This window comes from Gopherus evgoodei, chromosome 1 (genome assembly GCF_007399415.2).
Source record: "Gopherus evgoodei ecotype Sinaloan lineage chromosome 1, rGopEvg1_v1.p, whole genome shotgun sequence".
Taxonomy (NCBI): domain Eukaryota; kingdom Metazoa; phylum Chordata; order Testudines; family Testudinidae; genus Gopherus; species Gopherus evgoodei.
The window spans coordinates 148,104,527-148,129,302 of record NC_044322.1 but is presented as its reverse complement, the minus strand read 5'-3'; the positions used below and the strand labels follow the sequence as shown (position 1 = coordinate 148,129,302).

The 24,776-nt window shown below is 39.8% G+C and overlaps 1 protein-coding gene across 2 annotated transcripts in view; it reads right to left on the bottom strand.

Moving 5' to 3' along the window:
* The window catches only part of IL1RAPL1 (interleukin 1 receptor accessory protein like 1), a 1,148,381-nt gene that overhangs the window by 3,737 nt on the left and 1,119,868 nt on the right, over positions 1–24,776 (bottom strand). Inside the window, exons 9-10 of one of the 2 annotated variants that reach the window (XM_030575237.1) lie at positions 20,935–21,078; positions 1,419–1,589 (exon numbers count right to left, since the gene is read on the bottom strand). In XM_030575237.1, the coding sequence (XP_030431097.1) occupies positions 1,419–1,589; positions 20,935–21,078 (315 nt within the window). The remainder of the gene's footprint in view (positions 1–1,418; positions 1,590–20,934; positions 21,079–24,776) is intronic. The other variant, XM_030575247.1, reaches the window with a different exon arrangement.

Here is a 24,776-nt window from a genome sequence, read left to right as displayed (position 1 = left end):
ATATATATACCTGCCTCTGGATATTTCCATTACATGCATCTGAGGAAGTGGGTATTCACCCACGAAAGCTCATGCTCCAAAACTTCTGTTAGTCTATAAGGTGCCACAGGATTCTTTGCAGCTTTTAAAAAAAGACAGTTGCTCAAGATCAGTCAAAGCAAGTATCTCACCAAAAACCTCAGTAGAAACAAATGGGCTAAATTCTCCTGTCCAGGAACAGTACTGATTGCGTACATTCATTCAAGTCCCCTTACACCCCCTGTGAATGGGTTTCTATTCATTAGAATATCTGGGTACTGGCTAATTTTTTGTACAATACCAACATCTTAATGTGAGCAAGGTTAGGCATTATCATCATCATTCTTCTGTTTTAAAAATCATTCTGTGCAGTAACAGAACAATGACCATGTGATTTAGGGGAACCAATCATACACAATAAACTCACAAGTTACTCTCTTGTCTATGTTGCAGGATTGGACCCTTAGTCTGTCTTTTTTTCCCCAGGCATCTACAACGTTGCCTTCTGTGAATTAATGTTCAGATTATTGCAGATCTTAACAACTTTGCTGCTAATGTCTATTTTTTTTCTTTTTAAGAGAAAAGATTTGTTACTGCCTTTAGTAAAAATAAATTAGAATAATCCAGTAAGAAGGTGGCAGTTTGAAGACTACATGGAAGCTATGGAAATGGACTTTACAAGTTCTCACTAAAGCAGTAACTAAATTGAGCAAGACTATGCAAAATAAACATGAACAAGTAGTAAATGAACAAAACTAAGCACTAATTAGCTAATTTTGCTCTCTATGAAGATCTCCAGTAGCCACACCAAAAACTCATCTGCTGTGAATACTAACAGAATGCCCTGGCATATAGCATTCCTTAAAAGAGCCACAAATGTATCACTCCATTGTTGTATTACTTTCAACACAGGTCGATTATCCTCCCTATAAAAAGCTTGATTCATTTCTGGAATAAGCAAAGGGCTAAATTCTGAGTCCTTACTCAGATTTTACTCAATGCACATTCAGGGCTATGGGAATCTGTCCAAGTATGGACTGAGTTAAAACAGATTAAGGACATCAGTATTTGATTCATAGATCAAAAGGCTCCTCACCAAACCCTACAAAATACTGGTCTTGTCATGCTATCCTGTCTATATCTTTCCTGAACCCTATCATCTTACCTGAAAATAATACCAACCAAATATGCAAGTGATATTTTAGGGAAGAACGGAGGCAAGCCAACAAATATATTAAAAGTGCACCCCAAAAATCAGATAAAATATTTTTTTTAAATGATAGAGAAAACTCAGAGATAAGACTCTGAGGATATTATGATAGAAAGTACATTGTTAGTATATATATGTATTTTCTGTTTTCCCCATATAGGAAACACACACAAGGCTGAATATAACTTACTTCCAGTGGGAATCAAATCTCTATCTGGTATGAACAATTTGTACCCATAATGCTTTTCAAGCATATCTGGTAGGATCTCAAGAGCAAATCGTTCTTCTTCCCCAGTTTCTTGATTCCACTGGTCTGGATCCACTTTGGTATAGGATAGATATGCATCATAATCTTTGTTGTCTAAAGAAAGAAAGAAAGAAAATGAGGTATTTTGACTTGATCTTCAGACAATAATATGTTTTCACTAGATAATTTTATGTCATCAGCAAATGCCATAGATAAAGTAGCTAGTTTTCACTTCCAGATATGGATCCTCTCATTTATCCTGTTTTGACACTAATGGAGTTATGCCTAGTTTACACAGATATAAGAGAGCCTATGGTCTTACCTTGAAGGTGATTTGTACATATATATTTGTATGGAGGGATATAAAAGCAATCAATTCACCTGTTTATTTTCTGTTTTGTTTGGTGTTATTTGAACAGAGGGAGATAATTCCACTAAAATAAAAAATAATATAAAGCCTTTTCCTACCTTGAGAAAAGAAAGCAAATATCTTTGTTAGTGCAACATTTGCATATTTAAACACCCAAAAGTCCAGAAATGAAATAATTAAAGTTAATTAGCCACGCACGGCATGTTTGTACTACAATATCTTAGACTACCTTAATATATGCAATGCCTAATATATATACAGTGGCCAAGAACTCCCAGTCAAGCCGAACTGTGCTCAGTGCAAGACTGCAGAAGTTGATGGAGGGCAAAGGTGGCTTTATGTTGTTCTAACTTAAGTCTGCTGCCTCAAGTAACTGATCTAGCACCCAGAGCCTGCTTACTTTGCCCCACATCATGGGCCCAGAAGTGCTTAGTGTAAATGCTGCGCTATGCCATCCTCAGTTTTCCCCATGCAGGATGAAGGGGGGTAGGAGGGCAGGATGTGACCAAATATGTGCAATATAAACAAATAAAGGGCCCAATGCTGCAAAGATTTAAACACGGACGTAACTTTACTTATATGAGTAGTCTCACTGACTGTACATGAGTAAAGCTACTGACATGGTTAAGTTTTTGCAGCATTGGGCCCCAATGATGTAATTGAAATCATAATTAAAATATTATGAATTTTCTGACTTTTGAGTGTTTAAATTTGCACACTTAATGCTGCCTTAATATAAGATTTATATTTAATATGGTCTTTTTCATTTCAGTCTGAGGGGAAAAAAATCACCCTTTTTGGAAATTTGCTTGCTGTGCTTACTTGTAAGACTGAATGAAAGAAGCCATCATTAATTTTCATTAGGAGGTCAATAATGGCAAGTGCTCTGGAATTAATTCGGCGGAATAAGAGGTCACATTTTGATTTTTGTTGTGAAGTAAGTAGAGAAAAATCAATGGCAGGAGTAATGAAATGTTAACATCCTTTAATTCTCTGGACAGTATTATGCACCAGCCATAGAGAATATCAACTGCTTGAAAAGGAGGCCTGATTGAACATTCTACTGCGTGCCATAAGTAATGTTATATTCATTCAATGCTGAATTCAGCTATTTACTAACAACAAATCCTTTTCTCACTTTACTCCTTTTTACATTTTAACAGCTCCTGTTTAAAAAAAGCATGCAGAGTGCAGGACTAGTGCTGCCTGTCTGTACAAAATGAATATATGACATTTTTCATATTGTTCTTCTCCCTGTGAACTGTACACTCTATCCTCTAACATTTACAGATCAAATCATACTACAGCCACACTAGCAACTTTACACATATAACATTAAATCAATTCCCCACTATACTCTTTTATACTTGAGCTGCATTTTCTTCCACATTGGAATCAAACATCAAGGAGCTGTGTTTGTGTGTGTACAACAGACCAGAAGAGCTCCCTGAACTATAAACACTTTCTTCCTGGATAATTCCTTCAGTCATCTTCGCTGCAGTATTTGGAATATCAAAATTCATCAAGACAGAAACAAGTCTCACGTCACAAACCAATGGCTTGTGACTTTACTGAATGAATGAAATAGGAGACAGAGGCTGATTATAGAGGAGAAAGCATCTGATTACACAGAAATAGGTTGTATATCTTATATTATTAATCAGCAATAAGGTAAAGAGATTATTGGAAAACTACCACAACTAGCAGTGTGAAACTTTGGAAATTTTACATTAAAAAAAAGATATTTGATTGAAAGGCTATAGCATTACAAGTAGCAACAATAATGATACTTGCTTGAGCATGGCCATGGTACTTTAAAATTCCTTGATTGAGTATGTGACTGCATTAATTTTGCTAGGGGATACATTATAAGGAATAATGAGTATTCAGACAAACTGGTTTGAAGGCATCAGGGCATTTCCTATTGAGACAGTTTGTACATTTCTAATCTGAAGGAAATTTGTTCGCATTCTGTCATGTTTTCTTGCTTAAATGCAACAGTGTAATATTTATTTCAATAATATCTTTCGTCTATACTGTAGAGGGTCCAGCTCCAGAGTCTCCCCTGACTGCAACTAGGGTACAATTTTACGGAGAGAGATGTGATCTCTCAGACAACCAGATCACAAGTTAACTAGAACCATGCAGGTTAAAATTAACACCTTGACTTCCTACTATAAGGTAGAAGGCATCAAGCTCGGGTCATGGAGATACACAATATCTAGTGAATGTGAGTGCAGTATTCTGCATAAAGCAAGAAGCAGGACACTGCATTCCTAATAGGACTTTATTTAGAATTCAGGGTAGTATATTTTCAAGTTTCTGTACTGTAAATTTACATGTGGAATTCAAGAGGTACTGAAGAATTTGAAAAACGTATTAATCTCAGATCTGATTATCTTAAACACAGACTGTCACCTTACAATTCATCATAGCAGTTAAGATGACTGGCTCTTGGAACCTTAGTTTTTCCATTGCATGTCTTGAGGCAGGGTTCTCTCTGATGAGGGTCTTTGGCTTTGGAAATTGCTATCCTTAATTTTGTTCTTGCTTTGCTCTTTTCTGTAATTTAGACACCTAACTACCATGACAAATGTGCTGTGAATCTTAGTAAAACAGAATTTATTTTTAACTATTTGTCAGAAAGAGTGACAAACAGAGGCACTTAGATCAGGGATCGGCAACCTCTACACGCGGATAGCCAGAGTAAGCACCCTGGCGGGCAGGGCCAGTTTGTTTACCTGCCACATAGGCAGTTTTGGCCAATCGCGGTTCCCACTGGCCGCAGTTCGCCGTCCCAGGCCATTGAGGAGGTGGCAAGTGGCGCGGACGAGGGATGTGCTGGCCGCGGCTTCCCACCTCCCTCATTGGCCTGGGATGGCGAATCGTGGTCAGTGAGAGCCGCAATTGGCCGAACCTGCTGACACAGCAGATAAAGAAACTGGCCCGGCCCACCAGGGTGCTTACCCTGGTGAGCCGCATGCCAGAGGTTGCTGACCCCGACTTAGATAAACAGGCAACATGATTCCTTTGACTGTTCATTTTATAATTTAGAGAGACAAAGTGTGGGATGCAATATCTTTTATTCGACCAACTTCTGTTGGAGAAAGAGACACAAAGCTCTTCTTCAGGTCTGGGAAAGGTACTCAGAGTAGGAGCACCAGAAGTGCCCTAAAAGGAGTGGGGCACAGATGCCTGAACCATGGTCCCACCCCCATGCAACGCCATTGTACTGCCTCTTCTCCCCAATACCCAACCTCACACCATCTCTGCCCCCATACCATGTCCCTTCATCACCTCTTCCTCTGATCTGCGTGTTCTGACATGCCTGACTAAGAGGCCATGTCTACATACAAAATTAAGTTGACCTAATTTACATCAGCATATAGCTACCACAGTAATTACATCACTTATGTGTGTCAACACTTTGCTCCTTGTGTCAGCAGTATATGTCGTCACCAGGATAGCTTGTATCTATTGTACTGTTACTGTGGGGCATTATAGGAAGGCTGCTGAAAGCCAGTAACAGTTGACCTAAACAACGCAGTGTCTACACTGACATTGCATCGCCCTAACTACATTGACCTTGATGCTATGCCCCTCATGGATGTAGAGTTTTTAAGTCGGCATAGCTGGGCAGTTATGTTGGTGGGAGCAAAATTTAAGTTAAACACTTATAGAATCAAAGACTCGTAGGACTGGAAGGGATCTTGAGAGGTCATCTAGTCCAGTCCCCTGCATTCATGACAGGTCTAAGTATTATCTAGACCATCTCTGACAGGTTTTGTCTAACCTGCTCTTAAAAATCTCCCTAACAAATATTACATCCACCGTAATCTCTCTATCTCTCAGAGCACAGCAATACAGTCCCTGAAATACAATCACCAGACAGTGACCAAACCAGCAGACAAAGCGGGTACCATTGTAGTCCTCATCCATGATGACTGCCTCAATGAGGCTCTCTGACAGCATCTATTATAAAGAACTTGGAGAAGACCTCACACATGCAATTCACCCAGGAATTTAAGAGTGTAATCAAATCCTTCCCCAAACAACTCCAAGAGAAACTCTACAAAATCATACCCCACAAACCCACCCCAGGAACCTTCTACACGCTTCCCAAGACAGAGAAACAAGGGAATCCAGTCAGACCCATCATATCTAGCCATGACCCTCTTACTGAAAGAATACTAGGACTCATACAAACCATCCTCAAACCACACAAGGGGCCACTTTACTCCAGTATACAACCAACTTCCTTGAAAAACTCTACAACATTAACAGGCTTACTCAGAACATCATCCTTGCCATCATGGATGTCATCTCCCTCTACATTAAAATCCCTCACCTGGGTTGCAAATCAGTTGACACAAATTCAGCACATGAAAAAACAGAAACAAACAAAAAAAACCCACAGCCAAAAGCAAAACGTAGAGACATGATGACAATACAATCTCCTCTTTCAAATGAGAATTTACTAATTTCTCCTCATTAGCATAAGAAGTGCTATTAAAGCTGCCATCAGTGCATCTTCAGAATGAAAATGTGATTGATTGTTGCTTGCACTTTGGCTTTAAGTATAGATTATGCCATTTCAAAGATTTGTTTTTGTGAGGCTTGCATGCATTAGTGATAAACTGAATCACAGTCATTCACTGCCTGCTTCCTCCCACGCTTAGCAGGAAAAAACACCTGCTAATTACCACACAAAGACAAGGAAGCTGAAGACTTCATCTGAATCTTTTTGTTGGTAGAGATTAAAAGCAAACTCTAAATATCACCTTTATTTGTGAGAGCTCAATTTCCTTTAACTATTTGAAGATTGCTCTTTGTAACTATTTATCAGGTAGCACACCTTGCACTGTATCAAGTTGGGCTGCACAATCACATTATATTACATGAAGTGATTCAATCAACTCAACCCTACATGACATATGACATTCTATCACAGCCCCATGCATATTTATAAACATGTAGCTGTACAGGGGGAAATGATTACTACTATAGACATTTTTGTGAGCTCTTTATTACATGACTCATTTGAAACAACTAAAAAAATAAAGCAGGCAGTGAGGCTAGTTTGAACCAGTTTGCCCTCCCCCTATCCCCAGCATAGCTATGCAATTGAGGCCCCAGCTGCAAAGCACAAGTTCAGTGTATAGCTTACTCCATCTTAGTCTCTCTCAACCAACTCTGCCATGCCAACAGGGGATGGCACGTGGGAAGGGGACAGAAGGTTTTCATTAGTTCCCCACAGAGGGAACCAGTAGGGAATGGGTCCAGATATAGTGTGTGTAATTTCCCTTAGGGGGCTCAAGGTATCTCCATAGAGGTCTTAGTCAGCACAAAGCAGCTTGTATCCCTGTACTCTTTGTAGCAGTGAAACATAAAGGCCAACCTCTAGGTATTATTTCTACATTCCTGGTATTGTGGAGGCCCAATGAGCTGCATATTTGTCACCATTGTCTAAACTAGCTCTGCAAGGTCGATATTAAGGGTGAAATGCTGGCTCCACTGAGATCAATGGGAATTTTGCTATTGACTTCAGTGGAGCCAGGATTTCAACCTAAACCTTTAAAATAGGTCATCCTAGGGTACACTTTTTGCATCATCTTCATTTCCATTAGTGGCCATTTTAACACCCTATGCACCCCCAGTAAGTCTCCAGAGTCACTGATCATCAGAAGCTATACAAGCTTCTTGGGCTGCAGTCGCAGATGCTGTTCTGATTTTAAGGGGTAAGAACCGCCTGTGTCGCAGTCATTTAAATGGCTTATTGTAACTAGATTTCATAAAACGAGACCCAAACATTATGGATCTTTTTGCATCTATTATGCCCATGTGAGTAAATGGTTATTGAGCATGTAAATATGCATCTGTATGCATTCTCTTTCAGCAACTGTACATGCAAAAGGTTTTCAGCCAATGCTCAAAAGTTGTCTTACACTTTTCCAGGGGCTGAATGATAGACTCTACTTGGAATGAGTGCTATTATGTGAACACCTTACCTATTAACAGGTTGGCCACCATTCAGCCCCATGTGGCTTTTGAGGACTTAAATGGCCTTAACGACTGCAGATATTTTTGCTGAATCAGGCCATAAGAATTACACTTGTGGATAAAAGTCTACAGGAATATCATTTGATGGAGTGCATGTGAGTCAGTTGGTTGTGGTCAGCCCCATTGAAGCAGATCACAAATTCTGATGTGTGGCAGATGTAATGCACTTGACCACAAAACTGTTAACATGGAAAAAAAACAACACTGCTTGGACAAATGTCACAAGTAGCATTGCTAGGTCCAGGGTTTACTTTTATTGAACTTTACAGCTAGTTAGGCTCTCCATCTCTCTCATGTCTCCTGAAATCCTGTAGAGTAATTAATATTGACTGCAGAAACCTCTACTAGATTGAACAGAGCTGATCACATGCAGATTCCTTTGCTGCTAAACGTAGCCAGCAAGCCACTTCTGACTTTAGCAGATGTTCCATTTCTAGATCAATGGAAAACTTGATGGATAACTAATTCTCCTCCTTCCCCAGAGTACATTTCAGCATAGTATAGATTCAGACATAACTAAGATTTCAGGAAAAGAAATAGAAATAAAAGACCAGATTCGTCAATGCCATACTGATTCAAAGGCAATTTCATACAGCAAGCTTTGCTATTTTTAATTACCTTGGTCGATAAGAAATTATTTAAATAGGTATCGAGAGATTTTCCCAATGATTTTAGCCATTTCAAAACAATATTAACAAGTTCTAATTTGAGTGAACTTCATAATTTGTTAATACACTGAATGTATTGCAGGCATGTATTTTCCATCTCCCTCAACATAGTGAATAGTGTAATTGAAATGTTTGTTTGACTGCATGGGCATCCAAAGAATCTAAAAGTCGTGATGAGTCTTTACAAAATTTAAAAAAGTTTTCTTCCCCTAACATTTATTGAAGGCTAATAGAAAAATGAAACTCATCATGCATTTAAATAATGGTGAGCCAATTTTAGTGTTTATGAAAGTAAGGGACTGTTAGCATTGGGGTAGCCATAGTGCAAGCATGTAATGAGAAAATTCCCTAAATATAGTGGCTCAGCTAATATACTTCTAGCTTTTTGAACAAAGACAATTATGCTAATTTACCTGGTGGCTTTGTGACACGCAACATTTGGGATTACGTTGTTTCAATAGTGACTGAGGTTTGGATTTGAACTTTGTTCTCAACTAGTCAATGGCCCTGCCACATCTTACCCCTAGCCACACACATTTAAATAGCAAGTGAACCAATTCTGTAATGAGTTTTAATGTAGTTAACTTTTTTGCTACCTTCTAATCAATTAACTCTTTTTGAATTTTAGAAGCCTAAATTTCATGATAAATTAATAAATTACACTGCTTCTAGGGTGTTTATATGAATACTAATATAAACCTTTTCTCTAAAAAAATGAATTTCTGAAACACAGCCGATATTGCCTGAAAATAGGTAATAATTCACAGCAGGTGAAAATCTGGTGTAAGAGGTCTGAAAGATTAATAAAGTGCCATTATTGCACTATTGCAAACATACAAATTTTATCATCTGTATTTTTGCTGACTTGTAATTGTCAGAACTCAAATATGGCATTGATGGATATACCAGATAGACTATTATTTAATTAACAAAACCAAACTGAGTAATCTATTATTAATGGTAGATCTTTTACTAAGCTTTATTCTAATTTCATATTCCTAATGAAATTAGAAAAAAAACATGTTTAGGTGCACTCTCAGTTGCTCTCATTAACTGTTAAAATTTAAATTAAAATCTACCTCTGAAGATTTACTACTTGTTAAATAAAATATTAGATACATTAGAGTCTTAGAAGATTGATATGAAAACCCAAACACTCTTATAAGAGTTTTAGAGTTCTAAAAAGATCATGACATTTAAAAGATAGTGATATTAACTATTCTCTTTATTGCTGCAAAATGTTTACCCGTCGAAAGAAAAAACTACAAAAAGAATATTACTATAAAGTATCCAAAGAATGAACATGCACTATATGCTACCTGAGTGATCTATGAAAGGTCAGCAGAGACTAAACACGAGTAAAAAAATTGACTGTATTATTTTTTGGATGAATTAATAGACTAATGCAATTTGTGAACTGGGAGGCAGCCTTGCAAGGGTGAGGTTTGCTTTGCTTTTCTGGTCAGAGGTAGGTAGTGTAGGTTGGGATTTTCTCAGTTTCCTCTGTTGAAGCCATTGTTGTAGAAATAATTAAATAGTCTCTGGGCAAGAGAAAGAAAGTGTCTCTATAGCCTGCTTCTTACAGCCCTCAACAAGGAGATGAGAGACCCAGGTCCATGTCCTTGTGCCAGTGACTAATTATTTATTCAAAGTAGAACAACTTTAACAGAGAGTCCCACATCAGAACATCCCATAGTCTGGTGCTTAGGGAACTCTCCTAAGCAGCGTTGGAGACCTCTATTCAAATCCTCTCTCCCCATCAGGGAAACAGTTGAATTGAACCTAGGTTTTCCACATCCCAGCTGAGTGCCCTAACCACTGGGCTAAACCTTATCAGAGAGGCATTACCACCCCTTCCTTTGGCCACTTTGTGAATCCAACCTTGTAAAAATGCCTTGAAACAAAATGTTTCAGGTTGAATTAAATGATTTGTTCCACCTAAAATAGACTTTTTCAATTTGCTGAAATTTGTCAGAATTTTCAAATTCGGTTCGAATCCAATCTCTCTCTCTCTCCCCTTCCCCTGAACTACCAGGAATCTGAAAAAAATCCATTATTTACTGAATTAGAATAAGGAACAAATGGTTTGGAGACACAGACCTTCAGCTTCTGTCTTGAAACAGGCTCCAATTTTCCTTAGGCTTAAAAAAAAATGTATGGAAGGAATACATTCAGGTCCCTTCCCTAACACACAGCACTACTAACCTCAAGTTAAACCTGCCAGATTGGGTTATGCCAGCTGCGATCTTCAAATCTCTCATATCTTTCAGACTGCTCTGGGTTCAAAAGAACATAATAGATGCTAGGGTGATCTTTTCTATTAGAACAGTTAATCTTATAAAGAACATTACAATGATAATGTTAATTCATCCACGAAAGCTTACGCTCCAATACTTCCGTTAGTCTATAAAGTGCCACAGGACTCTGTTGCTTTTTACAGATTGTGATACATCATGGCCAGAGGGCAGCAGGAGAGTGTTAGCAGGGAGCCTTATTCCCTGCAAGGGGAGGAAGATTTGTTATAGATTAACTAGAGCACCTGAAGCCAATTAGAGCACCAGCAGTCAGTCATGTGATAAAACCCCCCTGCTTCAGTCAGACAGTGTGGGAGTTGGAGCAGGAAGGTTTGGTTGGTGTAGAGAGCAGTTTGAAGGAGTTGGAGAAGAGAACAGTATTGAAGAGAGACAAAAGGAAAGTTTGGAGGACTGCTGTGGTGGGCTGAGAAATCCAAAAGAAACCCTAGATAAGGGGCACTTGGCTTGTGTAAAAGGAGGGCAAGAAGCCCCTTCCCAAGCTGAAGGGCAGGAGAGGGAAGTAGCCCAGGGGAAGGAACTGCTAGTTCAAGCTATTCAAATCCTCTCTCCCCATCAGGGAAACAGTTGAATTGAACCTGGGTTTTCCACATCCCAGCTGAGTGCCCTAACCACAAGGCTCAGGGCCCCTGGGTTGGGACCTGGAGAAGAGGGCGGGCCCAGGTCCCTCCCTCTCCACTCCCCTCCTCAAGGACACTAGTGGGGTAATTAAAATACCGGTTCAGAGGCAAGCAATGGTGCCCTGAAACCTTCCCCAAAGAAGAGAAAGCGTGAGACCCAGCATAACAGTACTGGCAATTTGCCACACGATCCAGACTAACACGACTAACCCTCTGATACTTATTTTTTTGTGACTTTCAGTTAAAATTATGCCTTAATTGCTATAAAAAAATTGGGGAGACAGTAACAATAGAACCCATTTTTCTTTTAACCAATAAGTTTCATGGATACAAGCTACAAACCCCCATCTGCAGACATAAATTGTCATTTTACTCTTTGAATGACATTTCAAATGCTGCCAAATGCCTAAAACTAAAAAGATTTAAAGTGAGTCACTGTGAGAATATAAATTTTAATTAAGAGGAGAAATCCTGTTTTTGTATAATTCTACCACTAATTCTACTACTAACATTTCGAAGGATTAAAGCTGCATTTTTGTGTAGCTGCTTTATTTGATAAAATTTGAAATTGAGCTTCAAGAAATAACATTTCTGATTAGCAAACTGTGCCTGCAGGCAGTTAGAACTCATATGCACACTTGAGGTTGTTACTGCAGTGTTATTTCATTGGTCCCCAGGGGAGATTCTGTAACTGAGAATGTGTCACTAGCTTCAGCAGCAATTGCAGAGTTGTCATTACCTGTATGGCCTAATCATTAACAAAAATACTTTCTAAGATGCCCAGACTATTTACAAAAATTATATCCCAAGGTATTAGTAGCTAATTCATATTAAAAGATTCTCAAAGGTGTCTTCCTTTTTTTTTCCATAATGCATGGGCTTGTCTACACATGGAGTTGTTTCTGATTACTTCCACATGTTTCAGAATAAGAAGTGCCTTGTTCCTGTTCAGTTCAACTAGCAAGCCACAGAAGTTATTAAGAACTATTGTTGACCTTCTTTTGTCGTGACAAAATCTGATGTAGATGATTCCATATGAGCCTTGCCAGTATTTTGCTGCAGAACTGGGAGTGAAGGAGAAGGTGCTGTAGGTGGTTTATATAAGCAGTCCCACTTCCAACAGTGAGATCAAGACAGAAACTGCCCTGTCAAGCCGCCTAAGTTGAGCACTGATTTGGCTCCCAGTGCTAAAAGCAATGGGAACTCTCCTTTCCTTGACCTTCTGAATTAATGCAAAGCTTGAGGTGTTTCTCCAAGTTGAAGCCTGAGTTAGAGAGCTGATGAGGGCAACAGAGTTCTCATTTAGAGCTGTTAGATCCTCTCCTGCAAAGACCTCATCTGAAAGATGCTGCCAGGAGGCACATCCAGTGAATACTCCACACCAGTGAGAAGACTGAGGCAAGAGTGGAGGGACTGTTATGAGGTGAGAGAAGGCACTCTGACCTCCTTATCATCACCTAGTTCCTGTTCCAGCAAGGATCAAGGAAATGGAGTGAATGCATAACATCTGATAGCAGTTTAGTAAGAGGACTCCCAAGCTTCACTGGTACAGAATGGCTAGTTCTGTGGGATCTCATGGGAGTGCTACAATGTCGCACCATCTCCAACATTATTACTCTAAAAAACTGAAATTGTTTCCACTGCATCCTGACAACGTTCTTAGCCAACCTATAATGACAGAGCCATAACTAGGCAGTTTAGCATCTGGAGTGAGCAAGCATTTTCACACCTCCTATCATCATTTTTTTACCTCATTTTTCTGCCCCTATGGCTTTGCACCCTAGGCGGCTGCCCCACTAACCCCACCCATAATGGATGTTAGGGTTTTGTAAGGATGGCTAGGAGAATAGATGTTTGTGTGGGTTTTATAGTATTAATCTGTTTATTTGTTTATTCAGCCTTTTTCTATTATTTCTTGTATTCAGTTCTCCTACCCACCTGTTCCTTTAAATAAAGCCACTCAGGGTAGGCTGATCACCTTCTGCATTTTCATTCTTCAGTTTGAGAGTTTATTGATTCCTTTAGACTGTAAGTACTGCTCCCTCTAATTTAAATAGTTACTCTGAGTTCAGCTGAAAAGTTCGTGGATTGTACTAAAGCCTGGCCACTTTGTCACTAACTGGGGTGTGTGACTAATGGGTCTGGGAGTAGTAAGAATACATGGACCACCTCCTCTACTTGCCTTGGGTGTGGGCCAAGGCACCGGGGAAAATTCAGGCTTCCACTGGTTCTCTTGTCCCTTCTCTCCCAATGGCCCGCAGGGTAGGGGTAGGAGGATGCAGTCTCCCACAGCATTCAGGCTCTGATTTGGTCCTACCTGATCCTGCTGCCTGTGAATGACTAAGCTCATGACAGACCCGCATGGCCCTGAGAGTAGGAAGGAGGGATCATTTCTGCCCATTGCTGGATGGTAGCCAGTTTTGCTTTGCTCAAGCCCCACCCTTCCCCACTCTTATCTGGTGAACTGGATATCTTACTATGTCAGGTACTAAGCCTATTGCCAAATTATGTTTTGGGGTCTCGAAGGGTTTTTTCCCATACAGCACAATGGCTATATGTTTTGGGGTTTTTTTTTCACTTTCCATCCAGCATCCCAGAGCGCAAGTTTTTGAATTTACAGTACATTTATTGCAACTTTGCCATTTCCATTGTGGTTGGTGGGTTAAAAAAAGTTTCTGATGTGAGGTTTCTGTAACCCAATGTGCATTTCAGGCAGAGGCCCTGACTGTGACATTACATGGTGAAAGGGTTTGCTTCCATGTCTAACACAGCATGGGGCTCCTCTTATCTCATCTCTCCTACATCTTGCATGCAGGAGGGGAATAGGTTGGGACTCTGGCTTCCACCCAGTGTCCCTGAGCAGGCCTGGGGGTGTAGAAGGGCATGGTCTCAGACCCACTGTAGCTTTGTACAACCCAGGGCCACTGGAACAGTTCTGATGGGTAGTGTTTCCTCATTGGTTTATAGTTTAATGAAGTCATTATATCCACATTTAACCATATTCTGGCAAGCATGTCTCAGTGTTTCTGCGTCCACATCAGTATTTGGAGACTATTTCTCCAGATGGAGATACCATATGGATTTATTGCAACTGGAATCTAGTATGTAAACATCTGCTTCAGTTGAGAAATGCCTTTCATTCAGTTTAATGAATCTAAGCCTAATAATTAAAGACTTTTTCACGGAGGATGGCACTGTTATCCAGAGGCAAGATTTTCTAGGTGAAATCCTGGCATGCCTATTGACTTCAGTGGGGCCAGGATTTCACTCCCTATCAAGAGATGTGTAACATTTATATACACATATACACTCACACACATATACTGTGACAGAGTTCCTACTCTACCTTGGTGGGTCCTGCGCTTATTGACAGATTTGCTCACCTCAGTGATCTTCCCCACAGTCTGGGTCAACTCCCATGTCTGATCAGGAGTTGGGAGGTTTGGGGGGAACCCGGGCCCGTCCTCTATTCCGGGTTCCAGCCCACGGCCCTGTGGATTGCAGCTGTCTATAGTACCTCATGTAACAGCTGCATGACACCTAAAACTCCCTGGGCTACTTCCCCATGACCTCCTCCAAACACTTACTTTATCCTCACCACAGGACCTTCCTCCTGGTGTCTGATAACGCTTGTACTCCTTAGTCCTCCAGCAGCACACCCTCTCACTCTCAGCTCCTTGTGCCTCTTGCTCCCAGCTCCTCATATGCACTTCCTCTCCTCTGGCTCCCCCCTCCCTGACTGGAGTGAGCTCCTTCTTAAACCCAGGTGCCCTGATTAGCCTGCCTTGATTGGCTGCAGGTGTTTTAATTAGCCTGTCTGCCTTCATTGGTTCTAGCAGGTTCCTGATTACTCCAGTGCAACCCCTGCTCTAGTCACTCAGGGAACAGAAAACTACTCAACCAGTAACCAGTATATTTGCCCTCTACCAGACTCCTGGACCCCACTGGTTTGGGTCTGTCACAATACATATACACATACATATGATACTTTAACTATATGTAATATATACATCTAACATATATGTATATATAATGTATATGTAAAGCATCTTCCTTTTCTCGTTTCAAGACTTTTGTATATTCAAAGAGAAGAAAGGTGAAAGAAGTTATGGAATCATCTAGCGTGAAGATTTTGCATTTTTGTCTGTTGATTCGAGTATACCAATTGGTTAAGTTATTACAATTATTTTAGTCGTGGGGAAAAAAGGCAATGCTGGAGATCATTCAGTTTCTAAGGTGGCCCTTGAAAAATATAAATATTAAACCTTTTATGTAAATATTAACTGTTAAACTAGCTTTATAGCAGGATGGAAACTGGTATGAAATCTCTCACCCTGGGATTTGTGTACTCTAGTGGCACAACTTATGTCATACCTTGTCAAGGTAGCTTCAACTAGCAGTAGATTGTAATATTATTATACTTAGCACTTACATAGAAATCTATGTGTAAGATTTTAAAAAATACTTAGACACTTAAATCCATGATTAGGCCTGATTTTCTACGTGGCTTGATTTTCAAAAGTGTTGAGAATGTAGAAGCTACCAGTAAGCTCCTATTTTTGAAAATTTTGGCCTGTTTTTTCACAGTGTTATAAAACATTCATTAGTTCTCTTAACACTCCAAAATATAATATGTCTATAATTAGCAGATGGGTAAAATGATACAGAAGAGACTTTCCTAGGTTACAGAGCAAGTCAGTGATGGATTCAGGATTAAAAATGGAGGAATTTCTGGTTTACAGACCCATACTTTTTCCTATATTACATGCTGCCCCCTAGTAATCTTATAGAGCTCTGAAAGTTTAGGGCACAATTTCCTGGTGCAAGTGCTGGAGGAACCAACTAGGCGCAAAGCTCTTCTCAACCTGCTGCTCACAAACAGGGAAGCATTAGTAGGGGAAGCAAAAGTGGATGAGAACCTGGGAGGCAGAGATGGTCAAGTTCAGGATCCTGACAAAAAGAAGAAAGGACAGCAGCAGACTTTGACTCCCTCAGGGAACTGACGGACAGGATCCCCTCGGAGAATAACATGAGGAGGAAAGGAGTCCAGGAGAGCTGGCTGTATTTTAAAGAATCCTTATTGAGGTTCCAGAACAAACCATCCCGATGTGTAGAAAGAATAGTAAATATGGCAGGCAACCAGCTTGGCTTAACAGAGAAATCCCTGCTGATCTTAAACACAAAAAAAGAAGTTTACAAGAAGCGGCCCCTTACTGAATGATGGAGGCAACCTAGTGACAGAGGATGTGGAAAAAGCTAATGTACTCAATGCTTTTTTTGCCTCTGTCTTCATGAACAAGGTCAGCTCCCAGACTGCTGCACTGGGCAGCTCAGCATGGGGAGAAGGTGACCAGCCCACTGTGGAGAAAGAAGTAGTTCAGGACTATTTAAAAAAACTGGACGAACACAAGTCAATGGGGCCTGATGCGCTGCATCTGAGGGTGCTAAAGGAGTTGATGGATGTGATTGCAGAGCCATTGGCAATTATCTCTGAAAACTCATGGCGATCGGGAAGGTCCCAGATGACTGGAAAAAGGCTAATGTAGTGATCATCTTTAAAAAAGGGAAGAAGGAGGATCCAGGAAACTACAGGCCAGTCAGCCTCACCTCTGTCCCTGGAAAAATCATGGAGCAGGTCCTCAAGGAATCAATTCTGAAGCACTTAGAGGAAAGGAAAGTGATCAGGAACAGTCAGCATGGATTCACCAAGGGCAAGCCATGCCTGACTAGCCTAATTGCCTTCTATGATGAGATAACTGGATCTGCGGATGAGGAGAAAGCAGTGGACATGTTATTCCTTGACTTTAGCAAAGCTTTTGATACGGTCTCCCACAGTATTCTTGCCAGCAAGTTAAAGAAGTATGGGCTGGATGAATGGACTATAAGGTGGATAGAAAGCTGGCTAGGTCATCGGGGTCAACGGGTAGTGATCAATGGCTCCATGTCTAAGTGGAGTGCCCCAAGCGTCAGTCTGGGGTCGGTTTTGTTCAATATCTTCATTAATGATCTAGAGGATGGTGTGGACTGCACCCTCAGCAAGTTTGCTGATGACACTAAACTGGGAGGAGCGGTAGATACACTGGGGTAGGAATGGGATACAGAGGGACCTAGACAAATTAGAGGATTGGGCCAAAAGAAATCTGACGCGGTTCAACAGGACAAGTGCACTTAGGACGGAAGAATCTCATGCACTGCTACAGACTAGGGACCGAATGGCTAGGCAGCAGTTCTGCAGAAAAGGACCTAAGGGTTATAGTGGATGAGAAGCTGGATATGAGTCGATAATGTGTCCTTGTTGCCAAGAAGGCTAATGGCATTTTGGGCTATATAAGTAGGGGCATTGCTTGGAGATCGAGGGATGTCATCATTCCCCTCTATTCAACATTGGTGAGTCCTCATCTGGAGTACTGTGCCCAGTTTTGGGCCCCACACTACAAGAGGATGTGGAAAAATTGGAGAGAGTCCAGCAGAGGGCAACAGAAATGATTAGGGGGCTGAAGCACATGACTTTTGAGGAGAGGCTGAGGGAACTGGTGATTGGGAACAAAGGTGGCTTGGGTACATGAAAACAGTGAAGCATGAGGGAGATTTTTTGCTGGAGAGTCAAGAAATAAGGCCTAGTTCCTCAGGCAGAGTCATGTGGTATAATCCAAATTTGAGGTAAGAGGGATGGATCAGCAACTGTGAAGGAACACCTGCAGCAGCTTGATAGAATTTACTGAGGTTAAGTTACACTCACTCTAAGGGTAAAAAGCTTTACTTTCAAATACATCTTTCAGTTTACCCACAATATTGCACAGGAATCAGATTGCAATGATGAGAAAAATGAATGCAGTTTTCTTCTAAGGCTAAGAAAGAAGAGAACATGATGAGCTTTGATATCGTGCAGAACTCACTCTCTAATCAGGAAAGAAACTGAACATTGCATTTTGAGGGATATCTTCTGCTGAGAAATTGAATTGGATCTAAATTTTGGAGTGTTTGGAATCCTCTATGGATTCAGCACACTGTACAAAAAGAGTCTGTGAATATGTTAATGTTTGCTTATCTAAATGTTATGCTGAGATATGACAGAACATGATGTAAATTATGGATAACATGTGGGTACACGGCTAATGTCCCTCAGGAGATACAGATAGGGAGAATTTTGAAAAATAGCATTTTGTGGAGAGCCTCTGGAAAGAACAGTGAAGCACAATGTCTATTAGTAATAAAAACTACAAGGGACAGGAGCCTACTTCTACAACGTCTTCCTATGCAAAGTGTAAAGTATTGGTCCATAAGGCATTTCCTTTATGCCTTCCTATATGTGCATTAATTTTGAGAACTTAAGTGAAAGATACTTATTGTAAAAAGTCCAGCTGCAATAACTCCCTCAGTACAATAGGTTTTTCTTTCTGCTTTTGATGTACTCCACTTTATTCAATACGTTATATTTTGTTTGGCATCTCAGAGTAATATTTCATTTAACATATTACCACAGCTAAGCACATAACATTTTCTGCTGTTTTTATCTAAAGAGAACATCTTCTCTACCCGCTGTAATGGCAGAATCTATTTTACTGAAAAGACTGACTTAAATAGACAATTATATTAATTTTTCTCTCTTCAAAAACCTAACTCAGTTTCTTGCTAAGAGTGCTTTGTGGTTACTATTTTTAAATAGGAGATTTGATCTCAGAATGAAGTTACAAGACTAGTGTGTAATGTTTCTGACCATATGAGTTTTCAAATTCTAGAAAGCAAGAACCGCAAGCTGGAGAAGGGTCCATACAAAGAGAGAGGAGAGTTTGCTTTGTTGGTTGGTTCCCGAGGGAAGCAGGTTCTACCAAAAATCTGTGTGATGCTGAACAAGTCACAACCTCTTTACGTCTCAGTTTCCTAATTGTGAGAGTAGAAATACTAATCTATCACACTGGGGTGTTATATGAATTAACACATTAATGTTGCAAAGCATTTTGTGATCTCTCAGTAGAAGGTGACACATTGATGCAAGATACTGATATATTTGTGTGTGTGTGTGTGTGTGTGTGTGTGTAGCAGGTGAGATTACTTGATTCTAATTTTGTTGTTTGGGCACTCTCTTTCACATCTTTGCATATTTTTATACTATAGGCAGAAGTGGGTCAACTCCTGGGAATTTTAGGTGTAATGTGCACTATCCTATGACATTACATAGGCCCTTACAATTTTTCTGCCTCTGTTCATCCTCACTGTGACAGATTTGGCTAACATCTCCCATCCCACACACATCACACTATAAAATATAACAGAATATCATCTATCTCAGGGTTTCTCAAAGAAGGATCACCCTTTGTATAGGGAAAGCCCCTGGCAGGCTAGGCCGGTGTGTTTACCTGCCCCGTCCACAGGTCCGGCCGATCATGGCTCCCACCAGGGACAGATCGCTGCTCCAGGCCAAAGGGAGCTGCTGCAAGTGGTGGCCAGTATGTCCCTCAGCCTGCGCCGCTTCCAGCAGCTCCCATCACCCGGAGCAGTGATCCGCGGCCAGTGGTTGCCGCAATCGACCGGACCTGCGGATGGGGCAGGTAAACATACCAGCCTGGCCCACCAGGGGTCTTCTCTACACAAGCAGCGACCCCTGTTTGAGAAACCCTGATCTATCCAAACCTTGTATCTTCAATAGCAGTTAACACCCTTATTTCAATAGGATTTTAGTAAATAAGGATATAGTGTACCACACATATGGTAGCAGTCTGAAACAGCAAGAACTCTGATTGAAGGCACAAAGCCTAATTAATCAAAACCCAGTGTTCAACCTAGTTTGCTATTCAGCTGTGACACTGATTAGTGTGGTTAGAGACAAATACAACATTTTTCTTCAATGATAAAAGCAGGGTATAATTCAGATATAGGTCAGTGCAAATAATGCCAATTATTATTGTTTAAACTAGGTGTCTTTGAACCACCACATCTGCAGAACAACTAGTTTAATCAACATGAGCCACTCTCTAAACAGTTACGTAATAAACTCAAGAGCATAGACTGGTGGGTAAATTCCAAAACACGCAGTACAGTTTATTTAAACTGATCAGCTTAAACAAGGAGCAAATTGAGATTCACTTCAGCCTCTTAACATTTTGGGGGAATATAATTAGAGGAGACACTTGCTTATGGGGAAGTGAAGTTGGCTTTCAATATTGATAGAATGTTTGTAATTTACATTTGATATTGGGAGTAAAAATCTAGAAGATATAGGTGTCTCCTGGAGATCTGCAGAGCAGCAAATGCAACAGTTAAACAATCATTGCTTCTAATCTGCTGTCTAGGGATGCATTTTCAATGCAGTGCCTAATGCAGTGAGAGAAACGCCACTGATGGTTGCCGCATTGTTAACACTTCTTACTCCACTTGAAAAAAGAGCCAGGCAAATGTAGAAAGTAGAAATATACTGAGAAGCTGCCTTACCTCCATCTAGTTCTTCAGCTCCAAAATGATTCCTGTAGAAGAGCATAATCTCAATCTTGTAACACTTGTAGATAGTCACTAAACAAACAAGCAGCAGCAGAATAGCACCAAGCCCACCAGCAAGCTCAACTGTATACATCAGCTCTGCAAAGAGTTATAAAATATAATAACCACATTCAGAACGGGAGAAAGGGTAACACTGGAGATATTTTGCAGTTTGAAGATAACAGTAGAATACAAATACAGGATTTTGGCACTTAATTTTCCAGATTATTGATGGGACAATTTGAGAAATGTACTGATAATGCAGTTTTTCCTTTATATATATGTAAATACCCTTGTACCACATTTTAAATAGGTTATGTGAAAAATCAGTCAAGTATTTTTACTCACTGTTCTGTGCTGGGTTTAATATATATCTGTATATCACTGTTTTGTTTGCAATAGATATATTATGTCACACCCCATTCATATTTTAAGCGCATATAACTGCTTTCCTTTTTTTGTGGAGCTGAAGGCAGACACAACCCTCTTCCTCCTACCTCACACAAAATATCAGAACACACAGCTATGTTTCATGATGGGTTTCTGTCAATTGCATTAAAGATAACCATTTTACTTTTTCAAAATATAAATAAAAATGCTTGTGCAGTATGAAGACAAATCATCCTGGGAACCCCAAAATCCCATTCCTCAGTTATGTGTTAATATCTTTGACACAGTTTCCTGTTCATCTGTAATTCATCTCCCTCCTCCCCTCTCCCTCATTTTTCCCTAAACAGGGAGGTCTTTGGTTGAGATGTTGCAAATCATTGCAATTTGTCAGTTCAGACATTCAGATTCAGAGCATGACCGCTCTTCCTTTGTTACATCAGACCACTGGAGATTCACATGATAGATGGCAATCATTGTCATGCAGTTGAATCCCTCAGGATGGAGAATATAATCAAATGCAGCCATATCTGTCTGACAGCAGCAATCTCCTTGATGATGTCATTTATCAGATAATAACAATAACCGATAGTCATCATTATCTGTTGTTCCTACTTCCAAGAGTTGAATACTCAGGAAAGCAGAAGTAACTCTTTTGAGTCCATTTTGTTATTATTCTCACTACTTTTCAAATAAGAAATCAGAATGCAAAAAGAAACAAAAATTAAATAGTACAAAGCTCCAAAGGTTTTGTTTGTTAGTTATTTTAAAATTAGAGAGGATCAGTAATTTTGTACACCCCAGGAAAATCCATTAATTTTAAATATTTCTAACCTCCATTTTTGAAGAAGGACTGGGGCAGGTCTTTAGAAATTGAATGGACACATTTTAGCTGATAAAAAGGCCTAACTGGAAGAGAATACAGCGTTCCATAAGGAAAACTTTATATAATGCACTACTAAGGGGCACTGTGCCCTAAAAACAACATCCTGTCTTCATAACATTTGCCTCTATTTGGACAGCATGTACTTGGGTTAAGTAATGTAAACCCTCCTGTTATCCAGGTAAATCTTTTTGGTTATGCATATGTAATAATACATTATTATATAATTTAATTAACAAAATAAAAGATTAGAGAAAAGTTCCATTTAATTTTACTATGTTCTACCAATAAATGGACACTTTTTATTATTCTGATACACACAACTGTTAAAAAGGTTTCATTGCTCCCCAAAGGACACTAAAAGTGTAATAAAATGAAATGAAAGTATTTACATTCCATATAATTCTTTTCTAAACTGTGGTAGAAGCTCCTTTGTGTTAACATTTTTAAGACCAGTGCTTGTTATTTCATACTTTCAGTACTTTTCTGGTCTGTAGGGAGGCTTACTTAAAAAAAATACAGTTTGCATAGGCTAGTAATACAATATTTTAGAGAATAAATGGAAATGGAAATTACACTACACTGGCTTACAACATTCTGTTTATCATTTTGCACCACAAGTGATGCAGCTGTTCAGTGGTAACCAGAATATGGGGAATTAATATGCTACATTCCTAGGTGCAAAATATACAACTTATATGCCTGCTGTTATGATGCATTAAAGGCAAGAAAAACTTTACTCTTCAAAACCAAAATGTTCCCCATTAAATAGAAGACACTGTATGTTTTGTATTTCCACCATCAACTTGCAAACTAATATGCTATATAAAAAGTAGCACTTTGGTCAATACAGAGTCTGTTTTAAAGTACATTTTCCACTATTGGAATTATAAACCTCTCTAGAGCAAGTACAGCATGTACAGTTATTTCCTTTTAATAAAATCAATCTGAATTCATATAACATTGCATCATAACCATTGGCAGAGCAACACAGCAAAATTTATAAGAGCATTCACTGATCCTAAGGGTATGTCTACACTACACCTGGAAGCAGACCTCCCAGTCCAGGTAAACAGACGGGTACTAGCTCGGTTGCTCAAGTACGTGCTAAATATTGCAGTGTGGCCGTTGTGGTAGTGGCACAGGCTAGCCATCTGAGTATCGGCCTGATTGACCCCCTGGGTCCATTCAAAGCTTTCCTGTGCCTTGGTTTCTCCATCTGTAAAATGGGGATAATGATACTGACTTCTTTAAAGCACTTGGAGACTGACCAATGAAAAGTGCTGTATAACAGCTGGATATTGTTATGTAGTGACCATTAACACTAGACTGTAAGCAAAGCTAGCAAGATGTACTTGTCTTCACACTCCATTGCTTTATTCTATCTTTCGTATTAAACTTTGGGAATGGTTGCTACAGCAAGTGTTACGCTGTCCTTGAAGTGTGATGTGCTTTTTCTGCTCAAGTTCAAGTTGCCTGGAGTGGCAGCATTTTAAAAAGGTTCAGTTTCAGCACAATTCCACATCAGAGGGAGAAACAAAAAGAGTAAACCTTTTAAAATCTGTTTAGCCTTTGTGTTATGATGTTAAAATTACAAACCTTGCCCTGTTTAAGGGACTGAGACTGAAAGGTGAAAATTGTAAAGGAAAATTACCAGGCAGAACCTTAGGGGAACTGGCATTCTGTTAAACGCAACAAATGAACAAGTGGCAAAGAGTTACATTCAAGAGCACAGCAATCATTTAGTTACAGGCAATTAACAATAGTCCTTCAGCAGAACAAGAACGGGTCTACTCTAAGGGAAAACACATTGATTACTGCTGCAGTAGTAGATTGGTTTCTGAATAAATTGCTTCAATTTAAAATGAGATTTGCTACAAGCATTTTGACCAATGGCTACATTTTTTCTGTTTATCAAGATGGTTTGGCCAAGCAATCCAGTGAAAGAAACAGCTAATTAAAATAAAGCACATGCCCTCTCCAAACATACAGAATGATATGGCTGGTAAAAAATGCACTCATTTTACACTAATCCTATTGTAATTATCAGGTGCACTTCTGGGATGTATCTTTGATCTTCACCTGGCTTTAACTTTTGCTGAACCTCCTCAGCAGTGGCACACAGGTTATTTATTTATTTACTGCATTTGTACACAGAAGTAAATCAAAGAAAAGATATCCCCTGAGCTTCATATCTTAGACTCATTTGGTTTCCTTTGGAGACCAGTTGTTACGCTGTATACAATTGAGTTACTAAGTACAAATTATGCTTCAGATAACTATAAGTGGATGTGAAGAAGTGTACTACCTGTTTAAGGGACAGGCTGGACCTACAGTTGGTAAAGCCTGAGGTAATCAAGGAGCCCCTGCCCTGCCCTGCACTACGCTAGGCCCAGGCTATATAAAACAGAAAGAGGAAACTAAGTAAGGAAAGGGAAGTAGAAGCCAGGCAGGCTGAAGTAGGTGGTGGTTTCTCTCAAGCTCCAGGAGACCAGCCTAATCAGACTGGGAGACCTGGTGTCATGGA